The sequence below is a fragment of the Rhinopithecus roxellana genome, chromosome 9 (genome assembly GCF_007565055.1).
Source record: "Rhinopithecus roxellana isolate Shanxi Qingling chromosome 9, ASM756505v1, whole genome shotgun sequence".
NCBI lineage: Eukaryota > Metazoa > Chordata > Mammalia > Primates > Cercopithecidae > Rhinopithecus > Rhinopithecus roxellana.
Genome location: NC_044557.1, coordinates 130,274,960 through 130,291,799, shown reverse-complemented (window position 1 = coordinate 130,291,799; position 16,840 = coordinate 130,274,960). Strand labels below are relative to the sequence as shown.

The window sequence follows — 16,840 nt, the reverse complement described above, 5'->3', positions numbered from 1 at the left end:
GTATTAACTATCCAGTGTTAACTACCGCTTCCCATTAAAAAAGTTGAGTTATAAATTACCTAAAAGAAAATACACAGATCCTGTAGTCAGTTCATCGAGTTCATTCTCCTACATCAGGCATTTCAATCTGTCAGTATGTATTTACTATAGCCACCAATTAATGGCTATTCAGGCAGGAAGCTATGCACATCTTCCCTTTTTAAGAACTCTGCTGAAAAGTCCTCCTGAGAATCGGGGCACACCCATTCTTTTATCCTTTAGCTTAATTAATTTCCTTACTTAACTTATTTACTTACAGGGTCTGGCTTTCACCCAGGCTGTAGTGCAGTGGCACTATCATAGCTCACTGTAACCTTGAACTCCTGAACTCAAGCGATTCAGGTGATCCTCCTGCTTTGGTCTCCCAAAGCACTAGGATTACAGGCTTGAGCCACCATGCCTGGCTGAAATAAACTTTTTAGCTCCCACATATGAATGAGAATATGTGGTATTTGTCTTTCTATGCTTGAATTATTTCACTTAGCATAGTAACCTCTAGTTCCATCCATGTTGCTGCAAATGACATGATTTCATTATTTTTTATGGCTAAATAGTATTTTATTATGTGTATATATCACATTATCCATTTGTTTGTTGATGGACTTTTAGGTTGATTTCATATCTTTCCTATGGTGAATAATGCTGCGATAAACATGCAGGTGCAGTTCTCCCTTTGATATACAAATAGTAGTGGGATTGCTAGATGATATGATAGTTCTATTTGTGTGTGTGTGTGTGTGTGTGTGTATTTTATAAATCTCTGTACTGTTTTCCATAGCGGTTGTACTAATTTACATTTCCACCAACTGTGTATGAGAGTTCCTTTTTCTCTACATCCTCTCCAGCATTTGTTATTGTCTTTTTAATAACAGCTATTCTAACTGGCGTAAGATGATATCTCATTATGGTTTTGATTTGCATTTCCCTGATGATTAGTGATGCTGAGCATTTTTTTCATATATTTGTTGGCCATTTGTATGTCTTCTTTTGAGAATTGTCTATTCATGTTCTTTACCCTCTTTTTGATGGGATTATTTGTGTTTTGTCGAGTTGTTTGAGTTTCTTGTATGTTCTGGATATTAGTCCTTTGTCAGATGAATAGTTTGCAGATACTTTCTTCTGTTCAGCAGATGTCTCTGCACCCTGTTCATTGTTTCCTTTGCTGTGCAGAAGCTTTTTCATTTAATAGAGTCAAATTTGTCTGTTTTTATTTTAGTTGTATGTGCTTTCGAGGTCTTAGCCACGAAATCTTTGCCTGAACCAATGTCCTTATGTATTTTACCGATATTTTCTTCTAGTAGTTTTATAGTTTAAGGTCTTACGTTTAATCCTTCTTGAGTTGGCTTTTGCGTATGTTGAGAGACAGGGTCCAGTTTTTTTAGCTTTTTTTAAAAATTAAACTTTCACCTGCACTTTCCTTTTGGATTCCATTTAATCAATTGCCAAGCTCCTCATTTGGCAGATGAAGAAATAGGCCAAATGATTTAAAAGTAAGGCAACTTGCATAGGGTCATACCAGGAGATACTAGAAGAAGAGTACAAATAGAGGGTAGATAGTAGCTATGTTTTAGATGAGATAAAATTGAGGTAATTGTGGTATATCCAGATGAAGAAACCTATAGACAGGTAGATACATTTTTTGGTTGGGTACAGTGGCTCACGCCTGTAATCCCAGCACTTTCAGAGGCTGAGGCAGAAGGATCACTTGAGGTCAGGAGTTCGAGACCAGCCTGACCAACATGGCAAAACCCTGTCTCTGCTAAAAATACAAAAATTAGCTGGGCATGGTGGCAGGTACCTGCAATCCCAGCTGCTTGGGAGACTGAGGCAGGAGAATCACTTGAACCCAGGAGGCGGAGGTTGCAGTGAGCTGAGATCGCGGCACTGCATTCCAGCCTGGGCGACAGAGACTTTGTCTCAAAAAAAAAAAAAGATACAAAGTTAAGTCTTTGTGAATGTGTTTAGAAATGTGACTTGAAGTTTAAGTTCCTCTCCAAGAAATCAGATCAAAGATTTTTTACGTTCTGTTCAGTCACATTTACAATAGTTTATTATCTACTTACAACATGCAAAGTAATGTTGTAGACGTATTGAGGGTATGTTAAAAATGAATAAGATAGTCTTTGCTTTCTAGAGGGTCATAACCATGAAGGAGATACTTTTAAAGTATATGTGGGTTCAGGTATGGTGGCTCATGCCTGTAATCCTAGCACTGTTGGGAGGCTGAGTCTGGAGGAGTACTTGGGCCCAGGAGTTCGAGGTTATAGTGAGCTATGATTGTGCCACTGTACTCCAGCCTGAGTGATGGAACAAGACCTTGTCTCTTAAAAAAAAGCATATATGGGTAAATACTAGAAGAGATGTACAGCTGAAGTAATGAGATTGCAAGGAGAAAGGCGAGAAACATATTTATTGGGATGATCTGGGAAAGCATAAAGATGGTGAGTTTTGAGCTGATTCTTAAAGGATTGACAGAATTTCGTCAGATAGATGGCAGTTATTCTAGACAGCAGAAAATAACCTTGAGCAAAGGCTTGGAAATAGAAGGAAAGCAGCGCTTATTTGGGAATACAGACCAACAATCATATGCTCTTGGGGGCATACGATTTGAGAATGTATAAGGTTGAAAAGTAGGTAGGGCTAAGTTAATGATACTTTGTTAGAGTACTTCAAATTTAAGAACCTCCTTTTCAAACATGACATGTTATCCATTTGGATATGTTATGAGGCAAATTGTATTTTCTAGACTTATTTGACAAATACAGTGAAAGCTTGGAACCTAGTCAGCCCATGAAAGGACCTATGCTATTTCTTCCCCTCAATGAGATAGTTATAAAAGGGTGTACTGAATTCATAATGACACAGACTCTTATCACTAGATTAGAAAATGCCACATGTGACTAACAGGTGATTTCAGTTTCATTTTAGTATTGAATCTTAAAGGTTTACACATCCTTTAATTATACTTGTTTTTAGTGAAGAAGAAGTAAAACATTCACAAGATGAAGATTTTTCCAGAAGGGACTTTGAATCAAAGATGGCTTTTTATATTTGACAAGTAAGTCTGTATTTTATATGTGTTAAATTTGGTTGACAAGGGAAAATTTCCTAGTTTTAATTTCTTTAAATAGCTGCCTTATCTCAGATAGTTGTACAGTGGGCAAAAGTTGTGTATTTTGACTGGCAACCAGGTAGCCACATAGCTAGGTTGATATTTGGAATTGGATTGAAACTGTCTGTATTAAACCATTCTTGCATTGCTGTAAAGCAATGCTTGAGACTAGGTAATTTATAAGAAAAGAGGGCCAGGTGCAGTGGCCCATGGCTGTAACCACAGCACTTTGGGAGGCCAGCGTGGGTGGGTCACTTGAGGTCAGGAGTTCGAAATCAGCCTGCCCAATATGGCAAAACCCTATCTCTAATAAAAATACAAAAATTAGCCAGGTGTGGTAGCGTGCGCCTATAGTCCCAGCTAGTTGGGGAGGCTGAAGCAGGAGAATCACTTGAACCCATTGTCTTTGATATTAGCACTTGACTCCTTTTTAGTTATGCAAGTATCTTTAGCAAGTGGTTGCTCTACAGCTTGCTTGGAGTCCTCTTCTGAAGAAGCTTTTTCTTTCTTTTTTTACCTAACCAGGCTGCACATTTTTCACACTTTTATGCTCTGCTTCCTGTTTAAATATAAATTCAAATTTTAAGTCATTTCCTTGCTCCCACATCTGGGCATAGGTTGTTAGAAGCAGCCAGTGCACATCACGAATGCTTTGCTACTTAGAAATTTCTTCTGCCAGATACCCTAAATCATCACTCTGAAGTTCAAACTTCCATAGATCTCTAGGGCACAAATACAATCCAACCACGCTTTTTGCTGAGGCATAACGTGGGTGATCTTTGCTTCACTTCTGAATAAGTTCTTCATTTCCATCTGAGACATCAGCAGCCTGGACTTGACTGTCCATATCATTATCGACATTTGGCTCACAACTTTTAACCAGTCTCTAAGAAGGTCCAAACTTTCCCTCATCTTCCCACCTTCCTCTGAGTCTTACGAACTCTTTCAGTCTCTGCCTATCACTCTGTTCCAACACTGTTTCCATGTTTTCAGGTATCTTTATACCACAACTTTACTACTGGTGCCAATTTTCTGTGTTAGGCCATTCTTGCACTGCTGTAAAGAAATACCTGAGACTGGGTAATTTATAAGAAAAGAAGTTTAATTGGCTTATGGTTCTTCAGGCTGTACAGGAAGCAAAATGCCAGAATCTGCTTTTGGGGAGGCCTCAGGAAGCTTACAATCATGGCAGAAGGTGAAGAGGGAGCAGGTGTCTCACATGGTGAGAGCAGGAGCAAGAAAGAGAGTAGTGGGGGAGACGCAACGCTTTACAACAACCAAATCTCACTCACTATCATGAGGACAGCACCAAACCATGAGGGATCCACCCCTATGACCCAAAACCTCCCACCAGGCCCCACCTCCAACATGGGGGATTACAATTCAACATGAGATTTGGTAGGGACATATATTCAGACTGTATCATTGTCCTATTAAGTCAGTAAGTGTAGGAAGTCCCCTATGAAGCCAAACTTTGTAGGTGGCATTATTTTACCTAAAGTGGTACCGGAATAGTGATCAACCATAGAGATAGAGATGAACTATTCTTAATACAAGTTATACAACTGTGGTTATTGAAAGACCTGCAGGCTCTCTTTATCAGATCTGCTATATGTATTAGCTTGCTGTGTAGGTTTCCTTCTACTTGGTGTTATGTTCTGTCTGACTAAATTAGGAATATGGATCTTACCATATTAGATTAATCTATTGCATCTAATGTTCTGCCAGTAACAGTTTCTGTTTCTTGGAAATTATTCTTTCCATCTTGTAAAAGTTGACTCAAAACTGCTAGTGTTGGCCAGGTATGGAACCTGTGGTGATAGTCCCAGCTACTCAGGAGGCTAAGGTGGGTGTATCATTTGAGCACAGGAGTTCAAGACCAGCCTGGGTAATATAGAGAGACCCTGTCTCTTAAAACAAGCAAACAAACAAACCAACAAACAACCCAAACCTGCTACTAAATTTTTGTTACTCATGCCAGGTGAAGGAAACTCTCTTTATGGGTTGAGAGATTAAGAAATGCACATATGGAATACTGAAGTATTATAGTCTGTAATTTTAAGGAAATTATCTACATTTAAAATCACTTAAAGCAAAATTTTAGCTTAACTATTGTGTTTTAGTCAACTTTTATTCTTTTGAACATGTTCTCAGACTATAAAGTTTTGCTGAGAAGAGGCAGTGGAAAATAAGTTAAAGAAAAAGAAAATTAACAAAAAATCTTTTTTTTGTTTTGTTTTGTGACAGGGTCTCACTTTGTTGCCAGACTAGAGTGCAGTGATGCTGTGTCAGTTCACTGCAACCCCCACTTCTTGGGCTAAAATGATCTTCCCACCTCAGCCTCCCAAGTAGCTGACACTACAGGAACACACTACCATGCTTGGCTAATTTTTGTATTTTTTTTTTTTTTTTTTTTTGTAGAGGCGGGGTTTTACCATGTTGCCCAGCCTGGTCTTGAACTCCTGGACTCAAGTGATCCTCCTGGCTCAGCCTCCCAAAGTGCTGAGATTACAAGCATGAGCTACTGCACCTGGCCAAGATTTTTGTTTAGAAAGGCTTAGATCACATCATTTGCAATTCTAACTATATTCCCCTCTCCCTTTAATTTCACTACAGAAAAGAATAATATACGATAATAATAATAATAATAGTAATAATAATGTGTAGTCTATCTCAAATCTATGGACTGCTATGCCTAAGTGTTATACTCACACAACTATAAATGTTTTCTGTTTTCTTTTCAGATACTGTGTAAAAGTATATTGTGGGTAGGACCTAAGCATTGGAGGCAAACAGATTTTACTCATTAGAGATAACTCACCTAAATACCGAACACCTCTATGCCTCAGTTTTCTGGTTTGCAAAATAGAGTCAATAATACTGTTTTCAAAGGGATTTGTGAGGATTAAATGAAATAATTTATGCCAAAAAACTTCACTTTTAGTAAACACCTAGCGGTAGTAGCTATTATTACTACCATCTGTTCTTTTATATATGCAATTTTTTTCTTAGTATAAAGCTTAGGAAATTATGTTTTGAAGAATGATATTAGAACAGGATTTGTATACACATTAAACATATCCAATAGAACCATGCTGAGGAATTTCTGACAATATTTTATGAAACTTATTTTTGGAGGATTCAAAATCTAGTGCATTAGACTTTTGAACTAGCTGTTCCTTCAAGCTGGAAAGCTTTTCCATCTCATATTCACATGGCCAATTTCACTACTCAGATGCCACCTTCTCAGTGAGTCCTGCCCTGACCAGTCTAATTAATGTCGCAGCCCATGATATGCACATCTCTACTGTAATTGCTGATCTTCCTTACTATGCTTTTTTTTCCATAGCACTTACCACCTTCTAATATAATATTTGATTTATTTATTCATTATTTTTATTGTTAATTGACTATATTTCAAATTTTAGGTTTAAAAATGATACATAATGTAAATATTTTTGAGGTGCATGTGATAATTTAATACATTAATATTATTTATAAAGATCAAATCATTGTAATTGAGATACTCCTCAATTATCTTTCTGTGCTAGGATCTAAGTTCCACAGGGGCAGGAATACTTCACTTGATATATCCAGAAGAGCCTAAAACAGCACATGGTAGGTTCTTTTTTTTTTTTTTTTTTTTTTTTGAGGCGGAGTCTCGCTCTGTCGCCCGGACTGGAGTGCAGTGGCCGGATCTCAGCTCACTGCAAGCTCCGCCTCCTGGGTTTACGCCATTCTCCTGCCTCAGCCTCCCGAGTAGCTGGGACTACAGGCGCCCGCCACCTCGCCCGGCTAGTTTTTGTATTTTTAGTAGAGAGGGGGTTTCACCGTGTTAGCCAGGATGGTCTCGATCTCCTGACCTTGTGATCCGCCCGTCTCGGCCTCCCAAAGTGCTGGGATTACAGGCTTGAGCCACCGCGCCCGGCCCCAGCACATGGTAGGTTCTAAGTAAATATTTAATTAGTTCAATTGAGCAGAACCTCCCAATTAACCTCATCTTCCTAAACCCCATGTATATGTTGGCTTGAGGTCTTTCATTTTAACATAAGAAACCTACTGCAGGGAAATTCATGGCCCACTAGATTTTAAAAACTCAATTTTTAAACTGTTTTTTTTTTTTTTTTTCTGTCCTGTTGGTCACAATGTTCTTGACAGGAGAAGCAGTGATCATAACTGTTGCTTTATTCTGTGAGAAGAATGAAATACCTTTTAATATTATTCTGAAGACTTTTAAAGTAAATACTTGTAAGTGATAAAATGATGAGAACACAGTAAATATTAGTTTGTGTGTGTATTTTTTAGTAAACATTCACCTTGGTGTGTTTAAAGTAATAAATATTTTTTGTAGAAATATAGTGTGTTAATTGGTCTGGCTGCCATAGCAGAATACCACAGACTTGTTAGCTTAAACAATAGAAATTTATTTTTTGACAGTTCTGGACACTGGAAGTCCAAGATCAATGTGCCAGCAGGGTTGGTTTCTGGTGAAGTTCTCTCTCCTTGGGTTACATATGGCTGCCTACTTGTGTCCTCACGTGGCCTTTTCTCTGGTGTTGCTTCCTCTTCTTGTAAGAACACCAGTCCTGTTGCATCAGGGCCTCAGAGCTCATTTCTCCCTCCTTACCTTTGAGATCATACCATAGTACTTTTTCACAAAACATTATATGATGTAAAGTCAGAGATTGCAAACTCATATGCTTACAGAGGCCAGGCAAGGGGTCAGCAAGGTCATAATGATAACTTAGCATTTATTGAGCCCTAACTGTGTGCCAAGTACTTTTCTAGGGGTTTGTTTATATGTATTACATGTATTATATTTCTTGACCTTCACAACAACCCTATAAGGTATATACCATTATTCTCTCCACATTTTAGATGAAGAAAATAAGGTATAAGGCTGAAAAGAACACATTCAAGGACACACAGCTAGTAGGTAACTGTATTAACATTGAAATCCAGCTGTTGAAATGCCTGAAATGGGCCAGATGACTACTGTGATGAACAGGAGAGAGCATGCCCCATCTAAAGGGGCAGCCCTTGCTCATGAAGGAGTAATCTAGTATAGAGGATCTTTCTGTTTTTTTGATAGCAGTTAAACATTTGCATTTTTTGTGAAATGTTGGCAATTAATTAGGAAAACAAACCAAAAAACCACCAATGAGTCAGACAAATCTTGTATACAGATTGCATTCATTCAGACTGTTTATAAAATAGTGATAATAGTAGAATCTACATTTTAAGTGATAGAATAATTAAATTGGGGCGTTTTATATACAACATTTTGCTCAGTGCTTGGCACGTAGTGGTAAGTAAATGTTAACTTTTATTAGTAGCATAAACATTTTCTCCAGTCATTGAGATTCTGCGTAAGTATCATTTACTATTGTTTTTATTTAAAAAAATTATATACCTAGCAACATCAGTACAGGTCTGTTGTTAAAAAAAAATGAAAAAAATATAGCAATATAGAGAGAAAACAACTGAAGTTGCATGTGCTTCCTTCTCTCAACCCTCTTCCTCTCTCCATATATAATTAAAAACCATAAATAGTGTACAGTATTTATCTTTCTGGGATTTGCTTTTTTCACTTAAAACATCTTGAAGATCTTCCAAAGTGAGTTCATACAAAGCTGCTTTACTCTTTTTAAAAGCTGCATGGTGTATCCTTTAGTATGGATGTATCTGTTGAACTAGGCCTCTCAATTGTCATTTAGGTAGTTTTCAGTATTTCGCTCTTATAAAAAAGGCTCTGCAAAGATTATCTTTTTGCACATTTTTGAATATTTCCCTAGGATAGAATCCTAGATGGAATTGCTGGGCCAAAAGCATATTAAGAATTGTTACAACTATTGCACCTTTGTTACATATATTTTAGTAGTTTTGTAATATTCTGTTTTATGAATCTACCTTTATTTACTTTAGCATTTCCTTATGTTGAAATATTTAGGTTGTTTCCAATTTGCCACTATAAATAGTCATGTGATAAATATCTTTGTGGGTAGGTCATATTTTCAAAAGATAAATAGTCTGAGAGGAAGTTATCAACTATCAAGTATATTTTTGAGACTTTCCCAAAGTTGTTACAAGAACTGTATTTACTGGCAATATGTTATTTTTAGAAAAAGTAGAGCTTTGATGAAATCATTGCCAAGCATTTTTAATATTATACTTAAGATATTTTGGAACTTAAATATCTGTTTTATTTTAGGTCTTGTCATCTGTAATGAAGATCATTGTGAAACAGAAGATTGATTAAAGCCTTGTAACATTGGACCTAGATTGGAGATTTAGAAAAGAAAGTCAAAATTAGTCACTTTGGTGTTAGTGTTCCCATTTCATAATATTTATTCTTTCTTCTAAATAGATTTAGGGAGTAGAAATTAAAATTCAATGCTATACCAAAGGATATACTAATATTTGTTTGGCTTTTTTTCTCTTTTTGTGAGGGAGAAAAAAGTAGATAACAAAAAGCTATAGTCATTCATAATGAAATATACTAAACAGAATTTTATGATGTCAGTTCTTGGCATTATAATCTACATAACTGATTTAATTGTGGACATATGGGTATCTGTCAGATTTTTCCATGAAGGACAGTATGTTTTTAGTGTTTTAGCATTAAGCTTTATGCTTTTTGGAACACTTGTGGTTCAGTGTTTCAGTTATTCTTGGTTCAAGGCTGATTTAAAGAAAGCAGGCCAAGAAAGTCAGCATTGTTTTCTTCTACTTCATTGCTTGCAAGGAGGAATTTTTACAAGGTAAGCATACATGTTTAATCATTACCACTGTTTTTCTTTTATCCAAACAGAAGCTACCTTTATGTATCTGGATAGTCAAATGTACAAAGATCCCTTATTTGCAAATAAGTGAGGAGCAAAGGTTACTTGCTCCTCACTATTGTGCTTATGTAAGTCATTGCCATACTGTCAGAATTTTCCAGGTTCATTAATAAAAATGTTTAAATTTATCTAATTAGGTTACTTTTTCTGATATGAACTCAGTTTTCACGAGAAGGAAAAAGACATTTCTGTGTCGTACAGAACTTTTATCTTCTCTGTATATTCTAAGTCTGATTGTGTAAATATGACATTTCACTTCTAACTGAGAGAGTACTCACTTTTTCATACTTATCATTGATTTAACTAAATGAAATTTTTGCTGCAATAATGCAGTAGCTATGTGGTTAGCTAGGTACAGAGTCATAGAACTAAAGCAGCCTTAAGAATCATCTTGTTATAGGTAGAGAAACTAGACTCTAAATAGGCCCTCAGAATTCCATGATTCTCTGTATATTTCATTTTATATGACCTCTCCATTATTCCTTTAAGTGATTCTACTTTTGATTCTGTCCTGTCAAAAAGCAACAAATTCATGACCCTTAGTTGAATGTATTAAAAAAATTCCAGGCTTTTCTTATATTAATTAATGGGAATAATGTCATTGTATATATGTGGAGACTTATAATTTTCAAAGTATCTTCACATATTTTGCCTTTTTGAAACTGTAGTTATTATGTTTTTAATAAGTAAAAGAAACAGAATGTGCAATGAGAAAGAAGTTTACAGGTTTTAGGAAAAGCTGGAAAGAAAGTGCTTTAGTTGTTGGTATTAGAAGTCAATTTTTGAACTGCACATTCTCAGTAAGATGCAAATGTTTAAAGAAATACAGTAAAAGTGCTGATGAACAAATACATATGTAATAGGTAAGATTAAATGAGTATTCTGTATGAGAAATATTGAGAATTATGTAGTTGTAATATTGAAGAAAGACAAAAGTTGCTTTTGCAAGGAATTTAGAAATATGGTAAATTCTCTGTTATTTGCCATTCTAATAATGGAAAATTTGCACATCTGCAGAACTATTTTCATCAGCATTCAAATTAGGACCTTAAGGTACATTGTGTTATAAATTATAAATTGTATTATAAAAGAAAGGTCAAATTGCCTTGATTTCCAGGGTCTCTTGATACACCTAGTAATTTTTGATTGAATATTACACATTGTATACAAAAGATGATAGAAGTTCCAAATGCTGCTATTTTGCTTTTTCTCTGGTAGGCATTTAGACTAAGGTTCAGTCTGCTTTTGGTTTGCAGTCTCTAGGGAACTGAGAGTATGGTGTGGTCATCGCACCTCCTCAAGTCCTGAACGCTGATTTTTATCTTGGCACCACAAGACTACCAGAAAGCCTGTTTTGCTTTTTCAAGACTTTCTGCTTAGCTTTTAGCCTCTATGGTGTAGTTTCAAAATTTGGCACATATGTTGGGGGAAAAATTGATTGAGTTGAGGTCCCTCAGTAACAGACCTCTAAAACCTAGCCTTAAACATCTTGAAGATCTTCTGGAGTGAGTTCATACAAAGCTGCTTTACTTTTTTTAAAGGCTGCATGGTGTATCCTTTAGTATGGATGTACCATAATCTATTGAACTAGGCCTCTCTTCTTGCCTAACAACAGCCCTTTGCTTGGGCAAAATCCAGGTTTTCAACCTCTTGTTCTGAGTAATAGAATCAGCAAGTATTTCCAAGCAATAAGCGTTTGTAGATATATCAGCCCAGTTTATAGTTTCTCTAGTTGCTTTGGCAGGAGCATTGGTCTGTTCCAATATACTGGATCCTCCCTAGAAGTATAGTGCATAATGTGTGGTCTTAAATTGTTCTGAGTATAAAGTAAAACAAAACCTTTGCTGTTAACATTGATAATTTAAAAACCTCAAAACACTAGAATTCGATTTGCTATGCTCCCAACTAATATATTTATATTCTTGTCATTTTAATGCCTGTTGTTAATCCCACTAGATGATATTATTATGTATTTTTCTACTTTATGTAGTTAAATTCTACTAAATTTTATTTATGTTTACCCATATATTTACTATTCTCTTTTTTATTTCTTCTTGAATCTCAGGACTTCTACCTAGAATTACTTTTCCTTTCTTTTCTTTCTTTTTTTTTTTTTTTTTGAGACAGGGCCTTGTTCTCTCACCCAGGCTGACCTGCAGTGGCGCCTTCCTGGCTCTTTGCAGCCTCCGCCTCCTGGGTTCAAGAGATTCTCTTGCATCAGCTTCCCGAGTAACTGGGATTACAGGCATGCGCCATGACACTTGGTTAATTTTTGTATTTTTAGTAGAAATGGGGTTTCGTCATGTTGGCCAGGCTGGTCTCGAACTCCTGACCTCAAGTGATCCACCCACCTCTGCCTCCCAAAGTGTTGGGATTATAGGCATGAGCCACTACGTTCGGCCCTAGAATGAATTTACTTCTGCTTTCCCGAGGTCTGCCTTTTAGAATTTCATCTATTGAGGGGCTGTTGGTGACATCATCTCTCAATTTTTGGTTGTTTGAAAATATCTTTATTTCATTATCTTTCTTGAGAGATATTTTAGTGGCTATAGAATTCTAGATGAGTAGTTATTTTCTCTCTGCATATTATATTTGATTGTTTGTTGGATTCTATTGTTGCTCTGGAGGAGTTAGATTTTAGTCTCATTGCTGCTCTTTTGAAAGTGTTTTGTCTTCCTCCTCTGGCTGCTCTTAAGATTTTTCTCTTTATCTGTGGGTTTCTGCAGTTTAATTACATGTTTAGATGTAGATTTTATTTATCTTGCTTAGGATTTGTTGGTCTTCTTGATTCTGTGGATTATTATCTTCTATTAATTCTATACAATTGTCAGCCATTATCTTTTTAAACATTTTCTTTACTATGTTTTGTGTTTCTTTCCCTTCTGGGATGCCAATCAAACATAACTATTAAATGTTAGATTTTAAAAATTCTTATTTTTTAACTCTCTCTGATACATTCTGTGGAATGTTATAATCCAAATTCCCCTCTCTCATTCCTTATATCATTGCTGTCATTCATTTCACTTATAGTAAGTATACATAAGTATATAAATATATACACACAAGCATACATAATCAAATATATTGTCATATTATTTTGAACTGTTATCTGGATCAGTTAAAATTAAGATCAATTAAATGTAAGAATTATATTTAAATAATTTAAAATTAGATCAATTAAAAATCAGAAAAATAAGTTTTTGTTTATCTTCAATTATTCCTTCTTCAGTGCTCTTCCTTTCTTTATATATTTTAATAGATCCAAGTTTCTGACCTGTAACATTTTCCTTTTCTTTGAAGAGTCTATTTTAACATTTCTTGCAAGGCAAGTCTACTGGCAACAAGTTTCCCCAGTGTTTGTGGAAATCTTTATTCTTCACTTTCGAAGTATAATTTCACAGGGTACAGAATTCAGAGTGGTGTTTTCTTTCTTCTTTTTTTTCCTCTCAACACTTTAAGTATTTCACTCCATTTTTTTTTAAATTTTATTTTTTATTTTTTATTTTTTTAGACAGAATCTCACTCTGTTGCTCAGGCTGGAGTGCTGCAGTGGTACGGTCACAGATAACTGCAACCTCTAACTCCCTGGGCTCAGGTGATCCTCCCACTTCAGCCCCACAAGTAGCTGGGACTACAGGTGTGTGCCACCACACAGAGCTAATTTTTATATATATTTTTTGGTAGAGACAGAGTTCTTTTTTCTAGATGGATTCTTGCTCTGTTGCCCAGGCTGGAGTGCCGTGGGCGATCTTGGCTCACTGCAACCTCCGCCTCCTGGGTTCAAGCAATTCTCCTTTCTTAGCCTCCTCAGTAGCTGGGACTATAGGCATGTGCCACCACGCCTGGCTACTTTTTGTATGTTTTGTAGAGACAGGGTTTCACCATGTTGCCCAGGCTGGTTTTGAACTCTTAGGCTCAAGTGATCCGTCTCCTTCGGCCTCTCAAATCCATTCTCTTCTTGCTTGAATGGTTTCTGAGGAGAAAGTGCATGTAATTTTTACCTTTACTCCTTTAGGTGTTTTTTCCTCTTTGGCTTCTTTTAAAAATTTTTTTCAGTTTTAATTATTATGGGTACATAATAGGTGTATGTATTTATGGAGTACATGTAATGTTTTGATACAGACATACACAATATGTGATAATCACATAAGGGTAATTGGGGTATTTATCACCTCAAATATTCATTTATTTTTTTGTGTTAGGGACATTCCAATTTCACTGTTAGTTATTTAAAAATATACAGTAAATTATCATTGACTTTAGTCACCCTGTTGTGTTATCAAATGCTAGAGCCTATTCATTCTAACTACATTTTTGCACCCATTAACCGTCCCTACTTCTATCTGACTCCCTGCTACCCTTCCCAGACTCTGGTAACTATTATTCTACTCTTTAACTCCATGAGTTTGTTTCAATTTTTAGCTCCCATGTATGAGTGAGAACATGTGAAATTTGTCTTTCTGTGCCTGGCCTGGCTTTTTTCACTTAATATAATGTTCTCCAGTTTCATCCACGTTGTTGCAAATGAAAATGACAGGATTTCTTTCTTTCCTCTCTCTTTCTTTATTTATTTTAAAATAGAGACAGGGTCATCATAGCTCATTATAACCTTGAACTCCTGGGCTCAGGTGATCCTCCCATCTCAGCAACCTGAGTTGCTAGCATCACAGGCATGTGCCATCAGGTCTGGCTAGTTTTTAATTTTTTTGTACAGATGGGGTCTTAGTATATTGCCCAGGCTGGTCTCGAACTCCTGGCCTCAAGTAGTCTTCCTGCCTTGGCCTCCCAAAGTGCTGGGATTGCAAGCATGAGCCACTGTGCCCAGTCCAGTTCAAAATATTTTTTAGCTTCCTTGTGATTTTGTCTTTTACTCAAGGGTTAGACTAATAAATGTTTTTTCAAATATTTGGGTCTTTTGTGGTTATTTTAATGTTGATTTTTAATTTAATTCTTTTGTGTTCAGATAACATACTCTTATGTTTTCAGTCTTCTGAAATTTATTCAGACTTGTTTTATTGTCTAACATATGGTTCATCTTTATGAATGTTTCATGTACATTTGAAACATATGTGTTTCTGCAGTTATTCTGGTATTCTATAAATGAAATTTAGTAAGTGTAGTTGATAGTGCCATTCAGACATTGTAGAGTTTTACTGATATTATGCTTAGTTGTTATAAGTGTTGGGGAAACTGGGTAACCATTTAGAAGGAAACAAAATATGTAAATTTTATTTGGCGATAATAGTTTTCACACAAAGGTCAGTCTTAGGCTATGCCCTACCATGGCACATGATCTAGAAAAGAGGTCTCTTCTGTGGAGATGAAATCTTCATTCTGTGGAAGTGGTGGTGAAATCTTCAGAAGTGTATTAGTAGAAACATAGAGGTAGACACTGGGAGAAATGTGCAATGTTGTATGTGTCTTTGGCATGTCACAGTTTTTGATGTGACAAAATATGGGTTCTAATTCTTCCAAGCCAGGAGAAAGTTTGAAAGGATAATCTGCAAGAGTTCTCATCACCCATCCAAACCACAAGGGCAATAAACGAATTTTTCTCTGTATGGCATATGAATACACAGACCATAGATTTTTTTTTTTTTTTTTTTTTTTTTTTTTGAAATGGAGTCTTGCTCTGTTATCCAGGCTGGAATGCAGTGGTGCAATCTCGGCTTACTGCAAGCTCCACCTCCCGTGTTCACGCCATTCTCCTGCCTCAGCCTCCTGAGTAGCTGGGACTACAGGCGCCCGCCACCATGCCTGGCTAATTTTTTTGTATTTTTAGTAGAGATGGAGTTTCATCATGTTAGCCAGGATGGTCTCGATCTCCTGACTTTGTGATCCGCCTGCCTCAGCCTCCCAAAGTGCTGGGATTACAGGCATGAGCCACTGCTCCCGGTCTTTTTTTTTTTTGAAATTGATTGGAAAAAAAGGAAATAATAGCCAGTATATGCAGCATGAGAACAGTAAAAACTTTGTTAACTTATAAAGTTGGTATACTTTAAGATAGCATGTTGTACTTCTAGGTAGGATACCAGATAGCAGGATAAATTTCTAATGAATCAAATATTAGTGTAAAACACTATGAAAGAAAACATCGGAGAAATCCTTTATAACTTTGAAATGGGGAAAGCCTTTGTAACCATGACTCAAAATCCAGAAGATATTAACAATTGTAGATTTGACTATAAAAATGCATGCTAATAAACAAAAGCAAAAATCCCAACACACACACAACAAAAGCATAACAAAGAAAAACAACATTAACAGGGAAGAATAATTGTAAACTTATAACAGTAAAAGGGCTAGTCCTCTGATATTTAAAGAACTTCTGGAAATCAAAAAGTAAAAGACCATCTACCCAACAGAAAAATGGAAAGAGAAAAAGGATAGTTCATAGAAAAGGAAATACAAATGGGCCTTAAGTTGTTTAAAAGATGCTAAGCCTCATTCATGAAAAATTTCAATTAAAACTACATTGAGGGGGCGGAGCAAGATGGCCGAATAGGAACAGCTCCAGTCTCCAACTCCCAGCGCGAGCGACACAGAAGACCAGTGATTTCTGCATTTTCAACTGAGGTACTGGGGTCATCTCACTAGGGAGTGCCAGACAATCGGTGCTGGTCAGCTGCTGTAGCCTGACCAGCGAGAGCTGAAGCAGGGCGAGGCATCGCCTCACCTGAGAAGCGCAAGGGGGAAGGGAATCCCTTTTCCTAGCCAGGGGAACTGAGACACACAACACCTGGAAAATCGGGTAACTCCCACCCCAATACTGCGCTTTAAGCCAACTGGCACACCAGGAGAATATATCCCACACCTGGCCGGGAGGGTCCCACACCCACGGAGCCTC

The 16,840-nt window shown here is 36.6% G+C and overlaps 1 protein-coding gene across 3 annotated transcripts in view; it reads left to right on the top strand.

The window, feature by feature from the left end:
* Nucleotides 1–16,840, top strand: part of XKR9 (XK related 9) — a 64,120-nt gene that overhangs the window by 932 nt on the left and 46,348 nt on the right. For 2 of the 3 annotated variants that reach the window (XM_010384228.2, XM_010384237.1), the window contains exons 2-3: nucleotides 3,016–3,097; nucleotides 9,363–9,912. In XM_010384228.2, the coding sequence (XP_010382530.1) occupies nucleotides 9,641–9,912 (272 nt within the window). In that variant the 5' untranslated portion in view covers nucleotides 3,016–3,097; nucleotides 9,363–9,640. Of the gene's footprint in view, nucleotides 1–3,015; nucleotides 3,098–6,289; nucleotides 6,401–9,362; nucleotides 9,913–16,840 lie in introns of all 3 variants that reach the window. The other variant, XM_010384246.1, reaches the window with a different exon arrangement.